At 38.8% G+C, this 21,772-nt stretch overlaps 3 protein-coding genes across 4 annotated transcripts; all 3 read left to right on the top strand.

The window, feature by feature from the left end:
* The first annotated feature begins 2,228 nt into the window (after window positions 1-2,228).
* gnrh2 (gonadotropin-releasing hormone 2) lies at window positions 2,229-4,316 on the top strand. The gene is made up of 4 exons (XM_081607348.1): window positions 2,229-2,553; window positions 2,911-3,049; window positions 3,170-3,253; window positions 3,404-4,316. The coding sequence occupies exons 2-4, from the start codon at window positions 2,921-2,923 to the stop codon at window positions 3,440-3,442; spliced, it is 252 nt and encodes an 83-aa protein (XP_081463474.1). The 5' UTR covers window positions 2,229-2,553; window positions 2,911-2,920; the 3' UTR covers window positions 3,443-4,316.
* A 320-nt stretch (window positions 4,317-4,636) lies between these two features.
* Window positions 4,637-9,852, top strand: zmat1 (zinc finger matrin-type 1). Of its 2 annotated transcripts, none has more exons than XM_008409506.2 (7): window positions 4,637-4,799; window positions 6,861-6,967; window positions 7,064-7,135; window positions 7,296-7,425; window positions 7,579-7,875; window positions 8,195-8,285; window positions 8,946-9,852. In XM_008409506.2, exons 1-7 carry the CDS (start codon window positions 4,661-4,663, stop codon window positions 9,826-9,828), a joined length of 1,719 nt encoding a protein of 572 aa, XP_008407728.1. In that variant the 5' UTR covers window positions 4,637-4,660; the 3' UTR covers window positions 9,829-9,852. The 2 variants fall into 2 exon arrangements, with proteins under 2 accessions (XP_008407728.1, XP_008407729.1); XM_008409507.3 differs by lacking the exon at window positions 4,637-4,799 and adding an exon at window positions 5,271-5,415.
* Window positions 9,853-13,659: 3,807 nt separating this feature from the next.
* cd8b (cd8 beta) lies at window positions 13,660-19,486 on the top strand. Its single transcript, XM_008409504.3, has 7 exons — window positions 13,660-14,899; window positions 15,851-16,189; window positions 18,182-18,262; window positions 18,473-18,562; window positions 18,691-18,724; window positions 18,848-18,899; window positions 18,979-19,486. Exons 1-6 carry the CDS (start codon window positions 14,842-14,844, stop codon window positions 18,864-18,866), a joined length of 621 nt encoding a protein of 206 aa, XP_008407726.1. The 5' UTR covers window positions 13,660-14,841; the 3' UTR covers window positions 18,867-18,899; window positions 18,979-19,486.
* The last annotated feature ends 2,286 nt before the right edge of the window (window positions 19,487-21,772 follow it).

The following is a 21,772-nucleotide window of genomic DNA, read 5'->3' as shown; positions in this document are numbered from 1 at the left end:
TAACCCTGAGCAGGAATCCATCTTGTTTGTTCCCCTTGTTATCACACAGCCCTGACTTTTTCCATCACTGAGAGGTCAGTAGGGTCAGACAGAGCACGTGTGACAAGACTTTGTGGGAGAAAAAAAAAAAAAGTAAACACTTGAAATTGGTTGCTTCCTGGCTTTATGTCCTCTTGTGGAAATACTAAGCCATGTTCAATTACATCAGTGTTCATGAACCAATCCGTCAACAGATTAATCCTAATGTTCCATGGAGCAAATATATAAGAAAAATCTACGAGAGCAAGTGATCAGTAAAATCGAGAATGAAATGTGTTATGAATTCCCCTAATGTAATGACTAAGTGAAGGCAACAAAGTGAACAGAAATTAACAAAGGTGAGCACTATGTAAAAATGAACACAAATTATAATCTGTCTCTGAATGCGAAGGAAAATGTATGATGTTGATCTGAAAGTTCAAATTATTATCTAAACTGATTAAAACCTGAATTTAGCCAAAAATGACTCCGTTTCTCAAGCATGTCTCTTTATTGTGTGCTTTTAAGTTGTAATACTTTCTATCTGTGACCATGATGTCCGAAGGTTACCAACTGTGGACTGCTTATGGAAATAAGTTGGATTTGAAGAGAAAAGCGCTTAAGGAAAATTATGAAGTGAGCCCCTTCTCAAATACGTGTTTCCAGGAAGGAGCCGTCACACGGGATTGCTCAGCCAATCAGACACCGGCAAGGGTTAAAGCCGTGGTAGATTAGCAATCCAATCAAAAATTTTTTTAACTTTTTTTCTAAAACAACTGCTTCAGACATTCGAGAATTCTCTTAGTTTTTAAAGTATGAAATAGGACAAGACAATTCAAAATTTTTTTGACGTAATGCAACCTGTATCTGATATTTTTATGGCAGTGTGAACAGCACAGGTCGGATTCTTTTTAGAATGTGACCCATATCCAATTCAAATGCGACCCAACGTCCAGGTCGCATTCATCAGAACTGAACGTCACTGATTCTCAACAAAGCTCACTATTCTGCATCCTGATACGCGCGAGCGAGAAGAAAAGCAACAACCATGACGACCCAGAACTTTGTCATCACCATCTGACAAAAATAAATATAAAATTATTTTTTAAAATACCCTACTAGTGATAGTTTTACTCAGTTTTATGGACAAATGCTTCTCAAGAAACAACAACAAAAATTATTTAAAACAAAAAAACAACAAAAAGTCCATCTGACGGAGTTGACCAGAACTGAAGGTGGTGACAAACTAGTGAGTAAAAAGAAAAACTTGATACGTGTGAAGTAATGCAATTTATGTAAAATACATTAAAATGAATTAATTGCACATTTAAGTGAGATTTGACAGCAATTTCACTGAAAGAGTCACAAAAACTGATGGAGTTGACATCTGACGGAGTTGACAAAATACCAAACTTCTATTCTGAAGGAGGCCATATTGTAGCTCACAAGGTCCATGAAATCTTTACAATATACCAAAATTAAGCTTTTATTTCACAATATTTCATCAAAGTTTTGTAAATTGTCAAGTTATAGTGTTGACACATCATGGTTGTGACGTGCAACTTCTTAATAAAACAGAAGAAAAAAACTAAAGAATAACATAAGCTAACCAGACCTAACTTGCCCTCTCAACAAAAGAAGAGAAAGGAAGAGATCATGGGGTCCTCAGAAGTTCTGGTGCCCCCCAATAATGCCTGTTTTTTTTGGGTTTTTTTACATTCTTTTTATGTCTGACAGTGTTGACAAAAACTAGAGATACATTTCAATGGAGTTGGCAAATATATAACAATGATTTTTAATTCAATTTATTAATACTTTTATAATTATTTATCTGACTACTTATACTTATTTGTCATAATATATAAATTTACTATTTCTTTACTATTTTTTAAATTGTTTTAAACTATTATAATGTATTGAGCTCTGCTCCTGGACAAGGGATTTTAAAGACACCAGCCACCTACTATAATGTTTAAAATAAAAAATATTCAGCAAACACCAGGAAAATATACATTGTTGTGCTCACATGACCCAGGTCAGTTTAGTCAGATATTTGAAAAAATTATATTCTGTGTATATTTTATTAAAATTTTGTGCTTTATCCATATAATCTGTTTTGTCCTTATTCTCAAGAATCACTGACCCAATATTGAATGAAAATAAAACATTGTATGGGCAAAGTTTGTGTGAGTCACATCCCTGGATGAGCACCTCAGGATGTTCAGGACTGTTTGCAGGGGATAATTGGATTTGGTCGGATCTTGTGGACCTACTGTCGTCAAGGACCCTTCATTTTAATTGTAGGGGCATAGCAAGCCAAAGGGGTCAGTAATGGAGCTGGCCAGGGTTTTGGAAATGGGGTATAAATACTAAAGAGGAGGAAGAGGCTGGAGAGAAACATAAAAGTATCTGTGAAAGTTGTAGGATATTGAGAATTAAGGCACCGTTTTAGCTCCAGAACGAGGTCGGACCCTCCGAGCGACTGTAGAAACATCGTTAGAGAACATCTACAGATCTAGTCGTGAGAGATACAGGTAAGGATATTTTCATTTTGGTTTATTGTAACTGAAATCTTTTGGTCAAGCTTATCTGATTTTACCTTTTAACTCAAATGTTAATTCCTAAAGTAAACTTGAGAGCTTGAGAACTCTGTTGGTGTGCAAAAAAAAAAAAAGATAAAATCAGGAAAATTGTTTAGCAAGTTTGCAGCAAATACTCGTTGGTCCAAATATTACAAATGGCAGTATTATTATATCATATTTTGGGATTACTTTCTGACAATCTTGAGTTTGTATGTGGAAAAACGAAAATCACTTGAACATATAGCTTTTAGATAAAACATTTTTAGTGTTAATAATTCATTTCTAATTTAATGATTCATTTTCTTTTTGGCGTCAGTGTCATGTCTCGACTCGTTTTGCTGCTGGTGCTTCTGATGTGTGTTAGCGCTCAGCTCTCAGACGCTCAGCACTGGTCCCACGGCTGGTATCCTGGAGGAAAAAGGGAGCTGGACTCATTCGGAGCATCAGAGGTTATAGATATTTATATATCTAACAAATTTGATAATGTAGTCATTCATTGAGACTATTTAACTCGTAATTATACCATCTGTTTTTTTTATTATTATTTTTGTTTTGTTTTTCTTCTGCAGATGTCGGAGGAAATTAAGTTGTGTGAGGCAGGGGAATGCAGTTATCTGAGACCCCAGAGGAGGAATACCCTGAGAAACATTGTTGTAAGTAAACACATAGAGAGACCAGATTATTAGTGATTTCATTTAAATGTTAACAACAATGTATTTGATTTTATAAAATGTAATTAGTTGTTTTGTCAGTAAAAAGACGAGTAACGTCAGTAACGTCTTGTTAATTTGCTCTCTTCACAGTTAGATGCGCTGGCCAGAGAGCTCCAGAAGAGAAAGTAACCGCTTCCTGTCTCCACTACGCTTTTCTACCTGGTGACCATGTTCTCCTGTGTCTTCATCTTGGACCAATTCTGTGTGGTTTTGTCTGAAGTGGTTTTTCTCAGTGGCAACTCAACGTGAAAGGTGTACTAGCCCAAAATAAAGTGTCTATTTTGATACTAACCTCTTTGTGTGCTTATTTTTAAAGTACTCCGAACTCTGAAAATGTTTAAATGTGAGTGCAAAAGGTAGAGTTTTGCAAGCTAGTAAATAAAAATGAAATAAATGACACACGCATGAGTCATTTTAGACAAAATTACTTTTTTTTTTTGTGAAGATATTTTTTTCCAAACATTAGCACAGATTAACTGGAGTTAGATTGGATCTTTCTAACAAATGGGTTTGCTTTAATGTAATTTTTTAAACACTGGCTGGTCTGAAGTCATCAGTCGGCAGCCTAGAGCTTTCTCCAGGATTGCTTTAGCTCCATCCATCTTCCCACTAACTCAAACCCTTCTCGCTGCTGAAAATGCAGCCACAGGATTTATGGTTAATTAACTAAAGCAGGAATACAAATGTTTGATAGTTTTCAGATTGTTATTTTAAAAACACTTTGAAAAATGCACTGTACTGAAACCAAAAACGTTGACGTTTTTTTGACTGGATATGACTCAATTTGAAAACGGTTTTAAAAAAAAATTATTACAATTATTACAACTACATCCTTCCAAAAGGGTAATAATGTGAGCATAGGTTCAAAATCCTGGCCAAAATTTAAATATGCATCCAGTTAGCTACTCGCCAGGTTAAGGGTTGCTTAGTAAATATGTTTTTTGTTTTTTTTATATAAATCTCTCCAGCAGTGGGACTTGATGAAGGAGGTGTGTTTTCCAAGGTAGGATATTGTCCAGCAGTTTTCAGCAGTTAGACAACCCAGTTTTTCCTTCTTTCTTTCTTTTTTTCTTTCTTTCTTTCTTTCTTTCTTTCTTTCTTTCTTTCTTTCTTTCTTTCTTTCTTTCTTTCTGTCTTTCTTTCTTTCTGTCTTTCTTTCTTTCTTTTTGTGTGTGCTTTCTGTGGTCTGTGGTATGTTAATTTATGTTGTTTGCATTTCAATAATCTGATGATGGAATGATGCTTAAGATAAAATACCTGACAAAAACACAATGAGCGCTGAGTTTTCTGCCTGTTGTGACTCTGGGTTATTTCAACTGCGCATGTTCAAAGCAACAGGGGACAAAGATGGAGGCCTCAGCTGTCTGTGCTCTGCAGTCTGCGGAGACAGACGCTAAAAATAACGCTTCTGGTTCCCTTAGTGTGGCTTTTGTCACAGATTCTGAAACAGTAATAAACAGTAAAACTGATAGTACCATGGTTAAAGGTGAGTTGTGTCTGGAATGTAAACATTCAGCCGGCTTATGCCTTTACTTTCCTAGCCAACGTTAGCTTCCTCGGCGAGCTGGCTAGCATTCGAGCTAGTTAGCTCCTTTTTGCTAAAGAGGCTAACGTCCGCTGCAGGGAAGATTCAGTGTTTAAATGAGGCCTGTTTTAAGGGTGTTTAAGGTGTTTCCCAATTAAATTACTTAATTTATTCAGAATTATTATTTTTATTTTACGGACGGATATTAAAAGTGGCTAATATCTTGTTTTGATTCTCTAAAGTTAACTTAATAAGCCAATGTTTTTGCAGTGACGAGGTAAACTCTATTATCTTGAAAATAACTTAAATTTGATAGACTAAATGATATGGATAAGAGATAAGAGTACATCAGCTGGTTTTCTGCGAATTCTCTGTGGAGGCCAGAAAGTTGCTGTGGGTATGACAACAGGAGCAAAACTAATTCTAATCAGGTTCTTATTTTAAAGTGTTTATATTCAAACGCTCTACACAGTGCAGGAACAGTCATTTTTATTTTTAAGTTCAACAACACTTGTGCCTCTCCTCCAGCAATAACAAAGCAGATTTCTACCACAGTTCAGTATGCTGTTGTTCTAAGGTCAGTATATTTCAATGGGAGTTGCCAAAATTGGCATGTTAAACAGGCTATCTGCTCACAAACGCTTTGTTGTTTTATCTTTTTAAGAGACATCAGTTATACTCTGATTATGTCTATTAGTAGAAAATAATCCAAAAAGCCACCTCTGTCCAAAAAGCAAAAATGTAGGAAGTGCACACATCTGGATGACTGGTGATCTGCAGCAACAGATGGGGGAGGGGGAATGGCATTACTCTGCTCTGTAGAGCTGGCTCGCTCTCTGGCACTTTTTTTTAGAAAACTTGCTGTGTTGTAGAAACAACATGGCAGAAAGTCTTTGTGGGTTTGATCTATTTGTTTTCAGCCTTGTTGAACCTCAACACCAGCCAATACCTACTTGATTACTACTGACATTTTGAGCGGTTTTAGTTTTGAACATTTACCTGAAAAGTTCACCATTACAGCTTCAGTGACACAGTGGTCACCTTGGCCACAGTATGTATTCGTCATGTTCTATAGGACGTACACCATATCATTTAGTCTATCAAATTTAAGGTATTTTCAATATTTTTGGACGTTTGTTTTGAAATAGCCCTTTATGAAGAGCTGTTGCATAATCACAGGAAGACTAGGGGAAAAAAATCATGGATTTGTGTCATCAAGGAATCGATGCAAATTCGTTAGACAATAATAGTGACACCATGTTTTATGCAACAAAAGCCATTTATTTTTGAAATAAGACAAAAAAAATTATTTTGACTATGCTCATTAATAATTGGAGTTGTAAAGAAATGCTATTACAGTAACGGCAACAAATTAACATAAAATATGAGAAAATTGAGTGAAAATTAATTTCATGCGTTTTAAATCAAATGTTTTAGTGATCTTAATGAACTGATAAATATTGCATTTAATACTGAGTGGGAACAAGTTATAGAAATTCATATATCCTGTGATGATACAGTCACACGATTTACTGTAAGTAATCTTAATAGGTAAGTTTTGATTTTAAAGCAGTATTTGTATATAGGGATACATTTGCAGTCCAGATTTATGGATTTCTATAACAAATCACACAAAGTAGTTACTAATATAAATAAACTATATTTTGCTAGTATTTTAGACAAAGTGTTATTTCAGGTTGTTCATACTGATTCGCTCTCTGAATACTTTTTAACTGTAGAAACATTATTTAAAATGTTCACCTCATCTACAAAAAAATTATCAAAAGTAGAAAATATTTTACAGAATTTTATGTGATATTTATGGTGAGATAAAATTGACCAGAAGCCAAAGAAACAGGTGGATTCTGACACAGTTAATTTAATTCGTCTACAAAATTTATTTTCTATGAAACATCTGAGGGGAGTGGTGGCATACCTTCGGAAAAAAAAACGTTTCATAAGGCATTGCTCGAGTTATTTGTCATCATGATTAATTGTGTTTAATTCGTTTTTGTCATGTAGAACAAAAGAGTGACAAAGAGCTGCTAGAGGGTCTCCTCACTGACTATTATTGCCACATTTGCTCTTCTAACCTGATGTTTGAATCCAATCGGGTGGCCCATTATGAGGTGAGCAGCGACGCCCAAGTCGTAGTTGTGGATTTCTGGCCTGAATGCTGTTCTCACCGGTCATATGACTGTGTTTGGTAATGTCTCCAACTACAGGGAAAACAACACTCTCAGAAAGTCAAAACTTATCTGAATGCTATGAGAGCGGATCTGGGCAGAGGTTGCCAGGTTGGTACCTATTCCGTTTTTTAAAATTGTCCTCTGGGGTCTGGGGCAAAGTAAGGAGGATTTGCATGAAACAGTTGCATGCAAAAGTGCTGATACTCCTTGAAGTTTTTTCTGTCAAAGAACATTGTTCTGCCTCACGACTGTTTGCTTTTTACAACAGAACACGTTCCGTGATAAAAACCGTTTCTGTGAGCTGTGCTACGTGGTGTTCAGCTCGCACGTGGTCGCAAAGTCGCACTATGAAGGCAAAATCCATGCAAAAAATCTGCGTAAGCGAAGTCTTATGCCAGGCAAGTACTTTTTGATTGATTGAAAAGGAGTCTGTTGAGGGGTTTTTACCCATATGTATTGCCAACGAATATTGTTCATACTCTTTGCGTTCTCAGAAATGTTGAAGTTCAGCCACAAATTAACCTGAACTTTGTTTCCCACTGAACTCGCAGTCAAGGACACCGCAGTGCATAACTCGCCAGCCGTCACTCAGGATCCCACTGGCTTCGACCAGAACTCGTCCCAGGTGGACGACCCGGAGTGTCGCCCCGATCCAACCCCGACCTCAAACAACCCAGCTCTCTCGAACACAGGGGTTGATCTCAAAGATCCCAACAAGTACTGCGCCCTATGTGTCGCCTCCTTTAACAACCCTCAGATGGCCTTGCAGCACTACAACGGACGCAAACACCAGAAAAAAATGGCCAGAGAGGAGCTGCTCAAAGCACACGGAAACGATGCGCAGCAAGGTACTGCAAGACGACGGGTTTATGTCACTATACATAAAATCTACCCAACTTTAAATAAATTCATTTTAGCTTCTTCTTGGCCTTGTTTTCTTAAACTGCAGAGATACTTGTGTATCTACAGATCACTCTTTATTTATTGTAAAGTGGTAGAAAAAAAACTACATTAAGATGGAAGAAATGAGATGAGCCTCAAAAACAAGATTCTTATTTACTCAATTAGATTTTCCCTGTTTGAGGTAGCAGGTTGAAGTGAACCGTCTTCTGTCTTGTCTTAAATTTGTGATATTCTTGTGATGTATGCCATTTGTTTTGTCTCCAGGCAGCTCTTTTATGTGCCAGATGTGTGGCGTGCCAACCAACTCCCTAAAGATGTACCAGGCTCACATGCAGGGAAACAAACACCAGATCAAGTGAGAGCAAGACTCCCCCCCTGCCCCCCATTCAGCTCAATTCAGTTTATCTACATAGCATAAATTCACAACAAATATTGCCTGAGTCAGACTCAAAGTCAACTAGTTATTAAATAATTCAGCCAAGTTTAGTTTATTACTCAAATTGGTAAAATAAAAAAAAAGAAAGTTTTCCATCTTAGGAAAACCATCAGGTTGCACGGAATCGCTGACTTCCAGAATTCACTAATGACAGACGAAGACGTAGCGAAAGTTTATTGCGTTGGTTAACTTTGCTGAAATTCCATTTGAGAAATGACGGTCAAATACTGGTCTTTCACATTACATCTGGAAAAGTACGTTCGAATTTGTGGATGAAGCCAAGAGGTACCCACAACTCTGCAAAAAAACTGTGTGGAAAGTAAAATCCAACCAGGAGCTGCAGATTTTTGCGCACCAGTTTTGAATATCGTTGGCTCGACCTGACCCGATCTATACGCCCCTCTACCCTCTCAAGTAGTATGTTTGAATTTTCAAACGACGTATAATCAGAAACTACTCCTTTTTGTCTGCTTAATGTTGGGTGCTTTGATAAACTGAATCAAATGAACATGATACGTTTAATTTATATCCACGTGAAAGGAAATAAGCCCAACTTTTGTTTGTCTGTTGTTGGGTCAGGGAGAAGAAGTTGAGGATCCTTTTTAAATCCCAGCCAAAGGTCTACAGCACGTTCGCCGACGAACTGGCCGACTACATCCAAGTGCAAAAGGTCAGAGGAATTACCCCCAAGACCAGCGAGGTTCTCCCTGAAGAAAACACACAGAACGACGACGATTATGAAGAAGAAGAGGAAGTGCAGCACAAAGATCAGTGCGATTTGACCGCAGCGCCTGTTTTTCTGCCTAACTTCCCTCAAATTTCCCACCTTCCTCCTCAGCCTAATCCTGGGCCGCGGTTTGCTTTCACTCCAGCTCCATCCTGGCCTCCCATTGGCTGGCCCTACAGCTTTCCTCCTCCTCATCAAAGTTCCACACAGTTTACCGGCTGGCCCACAGACACTGGACGGCAAAGAAGACTCTCTACCTCCTCCACGTGTACCACATCGTCCTCCTCCTCTTCTCGCAGCTCTGACGGAAGCAAAAGCGATGAATGTGAAAACAGGAATGCAGAAAAGAGAACAAAAAGACACAGGGAAGACGAGGAGTGTGGCGCAGCGGAGAGCAGGACGAAGAGGCAGAGGATGGAGAGGAGTTATGACTCCGAGGACAGGAGGCAGGAGCAGTTTGGGGACTTGGGGGAGGAGAGGAGCGGGAAGAAGCTTAAAGCTCACCGCAGGCGGACACGGAAACAGAAAGCGTGTCAGCAGGAGGACTTTGAGGCGGACCAGGAAAGAAGCATGAGTGACGGATCACATTCGCAGACTAAAACCAGTGCTGAACCCAGCGAGAGTGGACACAGTAAGTCAGCCAAGCCCAGAAAAGAGAAGAAGAAAGCTAAGGAAGTGGTTGACACAAGGACAGAGGAGGAGAAGCTGTGGGACGACTCGATTCTGGGTTGTTGAAACTAATAAATCACACTAACACTATTACTTTTCTCCGATTATGTTTACCTAAAATGTCACTTTATAACACCTAAATTAATAAAATCAAACAGAGCAGTATAACTATGTATGTATTGTTATTGGCAGCATTTTTACAAAGGAAAAAATAAGATCACTTCTGAAGGTCTGATGTGATGGTGTATCAAGCTAGCCGGCTAGCCTTAAGTCTGGGGTTTTAAGGAAATGAGTGTCTAGAGTGTTAATAATCACTCACAATCCCTGACAGTTACTGAATATAGCTGAAAAGTTTATATTTCTATTATGTTTTGCTAACCATGCCATAGTAACCTTGAAACAAATTGCTTTGATTGTGATCCCCCCCCCCCTCTAATCTAGAACTGACTGCAGTGCCTTCGGTGTCCTCTGGTTGGCGATATTGAGCTGCAGTCAGAGCCTCAGTGGAGGAAATACAAGCTCATGGATGCCGAAAGCTTAGTCATTTCTTTCCTTTCAAGCTTCTCTTGAGTTTTCGCTCAAAGGTGCACAGACAGAAGGAACGACGTTCGCCGTGTGTTTGGAACGTGTACCAATGAATATTTTCAAGGCAGTCCTGACCTGTGGCGCCGCATAAAGCGTGCGAAAGAAGAGGAAGAAACTGGATGCTGAGGCAGTTTTGACTGCGCAGTGCACCGCATGCATCAGCATGGATGGATTTGCACACACGTTTGGGGTCGTACAGGTGCGAGGGTTCAAATGAGAACAACTCTTGGCAAACCTCAGTGATGTGTTCAAAACGGCATGTGACGAGGTCAAATGAGGCAGCTCACACTGCGCAAGGCTAGAAGAGGATTGTGTAATTTCTTGTTGCAGTAGAAAATATTTGCTCATTTTTTTAACACAAAGATAAATTAGGTGTTCAGAGTAGTGTTTCAATCCAACTGTAATCCACTGGTTTAACATAATTCCTGAAAAATGGGTTTTCAGGATATATTACACAGATCCAACTCAACCGTTTATTTCAATAACTCAGTACGCTGCCGTTTCCATGTTGTCTCTTCGTCTTCTCCTACTACAGCTTTTCCTTCCAGTCAACTTTTCATCCATATTTTAAACAGCATTCTGAACAACAAGCCTCTTTATCAGTGAACTTTTGTGACCTAACTTATTCCTATTGTAGAGCAGGACGGTCGAACTCATCTTTATTTTGAGCCATATAAAGGTCATGTATGTCATGAAGGACGTTATGCCAATTTTTTTATTGATAAAAACTTAAAATATTAACAAATGGCTGTCTCTGCAGGTCAGTAAATTCTTAAAATATTGAACTTTTTTTTTCAAATTGATGTGATTTGGCAGTGTAAAGATAAAAAATACTTTGATTTGACTGATATATTTTTACCACAACTTGTTTTTGAAGGTAGTTTTTACACGTCTCTCTGCAGTCTAGAGGGCCACATGAAAAGCTTTCGATGGCCGGATTTGGCCCCCAGGCCTTGAGTTTACAAGAAATAGGCCTGTGTGTAATGAATCTCTCCATTATATAGGTTTCACTGTTAGATTCTGAATGTCACTGAAAATGTTCTTATTTCTGTGATTCACAAGCTGGAATTTGTATCTTGTGTCAACTCGTTGCTCACAGAGTGATGCATTTCAATTTAGGTATGTTAATTTTAATAATTACTGCTTACAGCTGATGGAAACTAAAGATGTTACTGATTTAATGCTGATTACGCAGTAAAGATATGTATACTATATATACTATCGTGTTTATTGCATCTGGGTGAGCTGTTGTCAAGAGATCAATTTAAAATAGGAATTCACACGACTCAGCTTCCTTGTGCTTTTACTTGTTATTAAAAAGATAAGATAAACTCTGCTTAAGATGAACTATAAAAGTGCTTTTTAAGTGAAACTCCTTCAAATCCAAACTTCGAATGAATGTTCTCTATTGTGAATGAGTACCGCTTAAAGCTACTGCTGACTTTATTCACACTAAAAAAGTGTGAATAAAGCGACTTGGATATTTTTGCAGACACAGAAATTGTGTAAAACTCGACTGCTGCATGGAGTAGAAAAGTGAACGTAGAGGTTCAGCTCTGCCGTCTTCTGCTCAAAGCGTAGCGATGGAGACCAACAAAGGCTTCAGAGCTCCACGGCGCGTTGAGCGCACCTCTGAAGCCCCCTGAGATCTCCTGTTTTCAAAGAATCCTGTGGTCTCGTTCCCTGTCTCGCTCTGAACTTCGACCCCCGTAGAACTGTAAGCTGCCCACATCCTCTCAGTTTAAGACCCCCGCCAGGCCGCCCCAACAGCACAGGCACTGCTTAGCTTGAGGGATCAGACGGTTTATTGGCAGAACGTGATGTTCTGTGAATAGTCTGGCATTTGTTCTTGAATTGTTGCTATTAATGTTGGAAAAAAACCATTAAAAGGCTAAATGGCACTAAAGTCCAGCAATTCGATTCAATTCGGTTTATTTCTATATTGCCAATTCACGACTTGTCGTCTTGAGGAACTTTACAAAAACAAAAATAAAAATTCAGCTCAATCTCACATCAACTGATGCTGGTCATTAAACAATGCTTTAAGTTCATTTCATTTTCCAAATTACAGAGCAGACACACAAAAAAGATACAGAGTGCAGGAGTTACTTTCTATGTTAAAAAAGACAATAGATCTGTGAGAGCGTCGTGTTGCAGCATTGTCTCAGCCGGTGCTCCCCGCCAGGAAGTGATCACAACCAAACAGAATGACAGATTATTTGTCTCAAATGGATTTCCCCTCAGCAATATAAATTAATTAATTGTCCAGATTCAGTTCTTTCCAAAATGTCTGCAGTAAATTGTGTTGATTGAACTTCCAGTCTTGTCAGATCCTAACCTGAAATGGGAACCCCAAGCATCCTGTTTGTTTGTTTTCCTCACTAAACCTGACAAAGAAATTGGAAAACATTTCAGCCCCCCTTTGGGAATTGAAATACCAGGTTTGTATGTGTTGAGTGTGCAATAATCACAAGCTGAAATGTTGCTGGTTCAGACTGAACCCCAGAAGCACCTTTGAACGATAGGCTAATTTTTAGTCACTGAAGAATAGACTGCTGGTAAATCCCAATATCTGGTAAATCTGATATTTGTCAGAGGCTGTGGTGGTTCCCATGGAAACGGTGCGCTGATGGGCCTCTCATCCTGCCCTCCGTCATCCCACCTGACCACACACACTCCCCCCAACAAAATCTGCAAAATGTAGGTGTGTAACTCACCTGTATCAAACTCCAGGCCTGTTAAGTTGGAAAAGTTAAGAAGAAGTTAAGGGTGTTTTCTTTCTGCCGCTCATAACTGATTAGTTTTAGCCTTTGAGCTTCTTCTGATTGTAATTTCCCCAAATAAATTCTAAATATTGATGGTTTGGGCTAAAATGAACCATGTGAGCCATCGAAAGTGTCCCACTACACCCCTTTAAATACGAGGACACGCTGCACTGTAACGACGTCTGAGTAAAAACTGAGACATTTCAGCAAGACATGAGGAGGCTGCTTTACTTTGGTGAAAAGGATGAATAATGCGTCTCATGTAGATATTATTCATATAGATCACAAAGAAATGTAGTCAGTGCTGTGCAGAGAAATACCTTAGGGTTTCATATTTGGACACAAATGATGCAGCGACATCCTGCTTTTAGTACTGAGCTATATAAAGATGATCAGTAATAAAACCACACAGGCTGTTATTAGTTAACCTCTATTGCAGGATCACCCCAGTAAATTTCTCTGCGTTGCTGTTTTTTCACCTTCATTATCTTGTTATAGGGAATTCAACTGTACTAAAATGTTTTGTTCAGTTAAAGGTCTAAAAACCTAAAATGTGGTTGTGTTACAAGACGGCAGTAGAATTACCAGGCAGAGGCAGCTCTGATGGTCTGTTTACCAGTCGAATTCTGGATTTTAATGCTGAAATGAAGGATTATTTGAAATCAGTTTGGTTTTTGCAGCTGCTCTCTGTTACAGACAAAAAAAAAAAAGATGAGCATGTACGCAGTTTAAAATAGTTTCTTTAAACCAGATTTAAAGAGTCTCTACATAATATAAAAACACTTTCACTTTGTCTCAGATGTTAATAATCTTTATTTGCCAAAAAATTAGAATAATCTTTTCACTAAATCATATCAGTTTTCTCTAAAAGCGTGCAGTTTTTCGTCTTAATCCCGCCCCTTTGGGCTTTATGCTTGTTTCACATGGCATTAAGCGAAGAAGTATAACAAATAAATGCACACAACGATTAAAAACTGCTTTATATTATGATTTTATCCTGATCACTAATAGATTGATATCCCAGTTCCGTAAGTCGCTGTTCCCTCTCCATTTGGTGCACTGAGCTCCTGAAGCTGCACACAGGGCTCTGCTAGACTCTAGGTCACACACCTGGGTCCAGACCACAGCGCTGCAAGCTGCTGCTCTCTCAATTTACATGTTTTTTTTATTTTTTTTTTTATTGTTTGATATGCAGTATCATGCCTGCTTCTTATCGTTACCACTTGTTTTCATCTGCTTGGAATGATCGTGGCGACGAGACACTCACTGCTCCAAGTGAGAGACTACAACAAAATTTAACTCAATAAAAATAACGAGCATCAGGTTTTATCGCAGATTGAAGTCGTTTTATGTGTCAGCAAAACGTTGGCATGTTAAGTCTTAAAGTTATTGTGAAACTGCGCCAAGTTAAACGCTGAAGCATCAAAAAGTAAACACATGTTTAGTGAATACAATTTACACAGGTGTAAAATGAGTTTACACTGACAGTGTTGTGTTGGGCCAATCCTCCCAGTGTGTGTTTGGGCCCCCCTGATAGGCCCTGTGTGTGTGTGTGTGTCACACCAGGGTGGTGACTTTGAAGACAGACTGGCCCGTCAGCACAGTTCCTCCCATCTTCTCTGACTGACTGACAGGCAGATAGCAGGAACAGAAAGCGTCGGCAGCTGCCTTCATCGACCACTCTCATCTTTTACACACACACTCTTGAACACGGTGGCGAATCGACAAAATGAACGCTCCGCTCCTGTTTCGGCTTCTACTGACAGCAGCTTCGATTTGGACGTTTGGTAAGATCATGAGATTTTTTTTTGCTGTTATTTATTTTTTTTTTTTTTTGGATTGCAGTGTTGTACGCACCGTTTCTCCGTAGCAGACTCCGTAGTGCCTGTTGTTTAACTTTGCTCTTCTGCCTTGTGTTTGGCTATAATTTGGTATGTGATATTTTTTATTTTTTTAATGGATTTTATATAAATATATGTATGCAGTAAAGATCTGTGTGTTGTTACTGTCTCACTACTGTTGCGCTTACTGCAGGAGGCCTTCACAGAGGTCAGCTCCTCTTTTGAGTGGCATCATAATTATTTGTATTCTGTATTTGGCAGTGAGTTGGGTATTTTCTTAGACTGCTTGTTTGCTTTCTTGAATTTGTGCATTCTATGAATCTTTAATAGAAAATCATCATTCAAGCGACTCAACAACAAGCAAACTTTAACTCGTCCCGCACTGTCAGCCGCTTATCTTTACATTGTAATATCAACGATTTCAACTGAAATATGTGCACATAAAAATAAAGAAAAAAACTTAAGAAACAAAGCGTAAAATGCTTCCTTGCTTATTGTGAATTTAGATTAAGTAAATGGACGCCTCTCGCTTAAAGATTTTATACGTTCTACATTTCCATTTCCAAAAGTCTCCCTCTCCGAGTTTGACATTTTGTTTCAATTGCATTTGCAGTGTTTCCCTAAAGTCGCCTGAGTTTGTGGTGTTTTCATCATTACTGCATGAACTGTAGGAAAAATAAGGAAGCACTCCCTAAACTTTACAGACAACAATTGCTGGATTTTGCAGACGGAGGCCCCGATATACATTTTTAAAACTCTTTTCAGACTTTGTTTTGTCTTAGTTTACTCAACAATAAATAAATGAAATGATCTTAACTACTCTTAACTAGACCTTTTTAGTTGTCGGTGTCTGACTTTCTTTATTATAATCTCAAACTTTGTGTTTTCGCTCTCTAGGTTTGTGCCAACAAGCAGTTTACCCTGCGATCAGCAGCACTGAGAGTATTGAATGTGACTGTGGTAAACTCAACTGTGACTCTGCCTACTGGTTCCGAACTGTTCCCAGCGAGGGCAAAGCAGAGTTTATTGGTAGATCCAACAACGCTGACCGTTTCAACCATGGGCCTTCGTACAAGGCAGACGAACATCGCTTCAAGCTAAGCAAGAGGGGCAGCTCGACCTTTGTCCTGCGCATCATCAATGTGACTAAAGCGGACGCAGGGATTTACTCGTGCGCCGCTGTAATGGCTTCTAGAGACATAATTTTTAATCCTGGGGTTGTTTTACGGCCAGGAGGTTAGTATACTGAAATTCTCTGTTTTGATTCGGTAAGTCTCGGGTGTTTATTAATGCGTGCTAGGAGAAGTTTTAATGCAATCTCTGTCAGATTTTTATAGGCACAAGGGGAATAGGTAAATGGATGACATCTTTTGCACTATAAAAACAAAAAGACAAATTAACTCACAAGTGGAGATAATTGTGCACCAGGCAATGCAGTCAGTTTAAGAATGTTCAATGAAGTTTGGATCAGATTCTCATTTATTATTATTATTATTATTTTTTTTTTTTTTACAATTCAGCTTCCACCTACTCCATTATTTAATAACTAGACATAAAAACTACAACCAAACATGAAGACTCAGTATATTCCCTTGTTTATTTCTTTCAAGGTCAGAGGATATTCTCCAGCCGTCCTTTTTCTGTTTTCTTTGTTTGGCCATGCTGGACTCACGAACGCTCTCTTGCTGCTTTTCCTGAGACGTAAAGATGCCGTAGACATTCGTGGAGGATTTAGCCCACGAAACTTATCTCAGATTCTGGCTGAACTCCAAAATGTTCATTCCTCGGAACTACAAATGTAAAATAATAATAGGTTTAAGATGTCAGCTTTGGATGTGGCATATCTATTGGACATGATTGTTCATCAGCGCATTAATGTCTGCAGATAGAAATGCAAGACATAAGGCTCAGCATGGTGAAAGGAGAGTCTCCAAAAGCGTGCATCAGATAGCAAGAAAACTTTTGGGTCTTTAAGATTTTGATTAGAGTTATTGATGAAAATAGCAAACAGATCAAAAATACTGCACCCTCCGCATTTATTGACCGCTGGATGAAGATACGCTAAAAGCTTTTAAAACGCCACCCATAAAAAAATTATGTTTTTTAAAAGATCCACCAAAGGAGCAAATATACTTAACAATTATTTTTGAAATAAATGTATCTGGACTGTTTTGTAAAGTATACATCACGTTTTTAAAGTCTCAAGGAACGTTTCATTAAGAACTTCTTATTGGGTCGATGGCGGTTCAGGAGGTCGTCCTGTTGATCCCGGCGAGCCGCCGGTTCGAATCCTTGCCTCAGACACGTCACCCACCTTGCCTTCTGCTGGTGGGTTGAGGGTCTGGTGGCTCCGGTGCGTGGCAGCATGGCAGCCTGTCCCAGGGCAGCTGTGGCTACAATGTAGCTCACCACCATCATGGCGTGAACAGAGCAAATGCAGTGTGAAGCGCCTCGGGGTCCTCAGGGCTTCATAAAGAGCTATGCGAGAAGAAAAAACAGAAAATGCATAACTTTCTCTTTTCTGGGGATCTAAACATTTTGTTCTCCGGATCTCACTTTCTCTTAAACGTTACTGAAAATGGGAAAGACAAGAGAGCATGACATTCAAGTAAGGAAAATGTGTAGGCCTCAATAAAAGTTTCAGGTGTATTATTTTTGTCTTATCCCTGCGCATAACTTCTAAATTGCAAAACTGCTTGGACCGCAAAACATATTAACCAAATATGGAAGTAGGATGATGCAGCCTCTCTTGTCTAGTAATCGACCGCTTGTTCTTTAATACGGCATGAAATAATTCAGGACGGAAAGAAACTGCAACCAAGTCGTTTTGACGCTGATGCATCAAAGTTTCATCTTCCGAGAATAAAATGAAATAATTATTTTGATCTCAAAACTTTGTGTCCATTCATCGTAGGCAATGAACGCAAAGCTGAAATACCTTAAGACGGCTTCGCTTAGCACTTATTATTCCAAATCAAACGCTCATCTCACAGTTTAAACCTCTCACTTTGAATGATGGGACAACAATCTCCCTGTCGGAGAACTTTCTAGTTTTTCAAAGTGAGATGCTATAGCAACAAAAGATGAATTTATAGCTTTCTCCGCATCGTTAACCAGCGGTGCTAAATAAATGTGGAAGTCCACGCGCGTAAGAATTTGCTGCAATAATTCATATAAAATGATCTTCTTTTTTTTTTCAAACTTTACATGTGTGGTTCTTTCTGGCAGAGACCCGTCCAACTTTGCCTCCAGTCACGAAGCCTAAACCCAAACCCAGCTGCCCCTGCTCTTCCAAGAACCAGCCTCAGGGTACGTGATGTTTTCAGCAGCTTCACCAGTCTGGATATAAAGATCATAACTCTCTTTGCTTGGAGGGTGCAAATGTTGTCAGAATGGAATCAATAGAAGACGATGTAAACGTCAGAACATGAAGGCAGATTATACAAGAGTGCAGCTAAATTATGTGTAAAAGACTGACTAAATCCCAATCAGTGTAAATGTAACGCCTGTTTTCTCCAGATGGCTGTGACTCCCTGATTTTCTGGCCGCTTGTCGGAGTCGTTGCGGGCTTGGCTCTGGGTCTTCTCTGCACGCTGTATTATTTCAGCAGTAAGTGCTGCTTTACGCAGTTTCTTCTGTGGGATGAACCTCCGTATCATCAAACATTTTATCATCAAATGTCACATCTTTTTCTTTTTTTCCACCTTCAAACTGTTTTTGACTGTTTTCCCCAACAGGATTGCCCAAAAAGTGTCACCACCACTTTGTGAAGTAAGTCCAGATGTAAAACTGTTTCGGCTTCTTTCTATGAAAAATGGTTTTTTCTCTTCATTCTGTTTAGATTTATCTCTATAAACTGGGTATACTGATTTACTTTTGTTTTCTGTTGTTAAGGAAGAGGCTGATGAACTGAAGAAATTCAGTTTCTGCTTTTGCTGAACCTTAAGTAAGTATCCTGTGCATTAATTACTTTATAATTGTTACATTTATTTAAAAACTAACAAAGCTTGCTCCTCTGACTGCAGGTGCAGCATTTGAGATGCCAGATCGCTTCACTGCAGCTCTTCATCATTTGGAGACTGAGCAGCTTGAAGCACCCTGAAGATCTTCTTTGCTAAAAGCAATTACCTCTAAATGGAGCACATGTCCACAGCCTGAGGCCGGACATTGTTGTATTATATTGTCAAATATTAAGAAATTACTGCTGTATATTTCATAAGCCAGGCAGATTCTTTTAGACAAATTATTTTCATGTGTCACTGATTCATGTGTTTATCATTTAGTCATTTTACCTTGAACTGTATTATTGTAACATTTTTGACCATTTTTTTTTTGTTGTCATTTTTAGTTAAAAAATCATCTGGATATTTTCTGCAAACGTACGCTCATTTCCTGTATCGTTTTCGGCCTTTTTGTATTTATTTGTTTGCGTCACGTTGTTTCAGAAGTGATGCACGTTCACAACTGGATCCCAGTGATGAAAACATGTTTTATCTGCAGTTGAAATGAATAAATTTCTGCTTTTCCACCTTATCGCAGAGAGACGAGAGTTTCTGTCATCGGTTCTGGAAGGACGGAGGGTAACGATTCGACGCAGCGTTAGGAACTAGTGACAAAAGATGTATTCAGTTTCTGCAGGTTCTCAGAAGTCCTCTGCTTCAAAACAGAAAAATGAGACAGAGCCGAGTAGTTGTGTGTACCCATTTGGAGAGGTTTGGAAGTGGGCGTTGTACTTCCATTGTCAATATTGTGTTCAGCGGAAGTTGAGTAGGTGAGTGACAGGGTTTGGTTTTCTTCTTCTAGTTTTGATCTGTGACTTGCATCATATTCAGTTTCTGTTTTAGCTGCAGCCAATATGTGCGTGCTGGAGCTTTACTGTAAGTTGAGGGTCTAAGGTCATTTTACAGCACAATGTGTGTCTACTGCTACCTCAAACACACACACACACACACACACACACACACACCTAGTAACAACCCTCAGTCACATACATGTTCACACCTGTGTGACTGTGGAGTGCAGAGGGCTCGGCGGAGCTGGTGGTGGTGATGCGGGTCTCGTTCAGGGGGGGCTGCACGGCCCCTTTTCCTGTGTGCCGAAGACGCAGGAGACAAAGAGCCTTGCTCTCAGGAGATGCTATCGCTCCGCTCAGCTTTGAGCTCCTCATCTCGTCTCTGAAACAAAGCGACCGCAAAGAATACCACATACGGAACCACAAGCTCTGACAGCTTCACAGAGACTTAAGAGGAAGACACAAAGGGCTCTTTGGAAATGAAAAACACGTCAACAAAGGTTAGAATGAATAAAACAATGTGGAGGATTTTCATAAGCCTTTTTGTTATTTTTTATAAATTATGTTATCATTAATAATGCGATGCAATATCTAGAAAAACTGTTATGTGGTTTATTTCTGTTGTGGTATCATCAGATATTTGGTGAATACCTGTAAGCAGCGGCGACGTTTTTTTTTCCGTGCATGCAGTCAGAGAAAGGCAGGGAAACATGGCAACAAGTTGAGTTTCAGAACAACTTTTATTGAGTGAATGTAAAAAAATCATCCATTTCCAATAAAAACAAAAAAAACCCAATTACCGTTTAAGAACATAAAATGAACGTATCAGGCAGCGTTGGAGACCAGGACGAAGTCAGTAACCGTCATTCAAGCGGTCTCTTTGAACTGGTCATGGCCCAGTTTCCTGTGTCAAGGTTTTGAAAAATGTCCCATCATACCGTTCCATTTTACATCAAATGTATTAAAGCAGCACCTTTAGAAACATCAGTGTTGACCCAAGTGTTTCACCAAGGGTGGAAAACAACGGCAACAATAAAAATCAACGAGAACAATAAATAGAATAAAAAGTTAAGGACATCAATCAAACAGGTCTGAACTCAAATTGAAGGCAAGTTTGACGAAATTAAATTAGCTTTCAAGAGGGATTTTAAAAAACTGTGCAGACTCTGTAGTACAAATATCAGGTTGTTTCACTGCAGCGACAGTAGCTTGATCTCTGCTGCACTTTAATTTGACCATCAGCGTCTGGCTAGATGTCAGTGCTCTTTTTGGACTGCAAAACAAAAACAGCTAAATGATTAGATGCCAAAACATCTAAAACTTTAAAAGTAAGTAAAATAATCTTAAAATTAATATGAAAATGAACAGGCAGCTGATGTAAACCTGCTAAACCTGGGTGATATGATCATGCCTTGGTAAATGTTAGAAGACAAGCGATGGATAGACGAATCTAAAATGGGCTAGGGAAGGTAGGGAAACATAAAAATTACAAAAAATAGATTAATTATTACACATAGTCTGTTAATTGTCTTTTTTTATTGTTTTGTTTTTTTTAAGTCGGTGGTCCCTATTTAGGAATCCAGATCCTAATTTAGGGAGTATTAGTTTTTATTTTGTGAAGAATTAATGTAAAGATTTGAGCCAGTTTTGCCAGTTCTGTTGCCCCGTAGAGGGGTCTAGTAGGTCCTGTCTGTGTGGACGACAGGATTGGTAATTTTAGGAATGATGTGTTGGGTCGTCATAAAAACATAGACAAGAGTTTTCATTAGGTGCCACATAAAGTGTGGAATTGTTTTTCTTTCTCTCCGATTATGACACACAGCCTCTCCCATACCTGTTGCGGGCAGAAATAAAAATATTGCAATTTTTTTTTTTTACAACAACAACAAATTTGACTGACGCAATATTTTAATGGATGTGTTTTGTAATAGTTTTGCTATAATCCATTTTTCAAAAAAGGTTTTCAGGAACATTAATATACAAATTACACAACATAATATAATCGATATTTTGTATTATGTGAGTCA

This window comes from Poecilia reticulata, chromosome 5, assembly GCF_904066995.2.
Source record: "Poecilia reticulata chromosome 5, P_reticulata-male-v2, whole genome shotgun sequence".
NCBI lineage: Eukaryota > Metazoa > Chordata > Actinopteri > Cyprinodontiformes > Poeciliidae > Poecilia > Poecilia reticulata.
The sequence above is the reverse complement of the archived record's forward strand: the minus strand, read 5'-3'. Positions and strand labels throughout refer to the sequence as shown.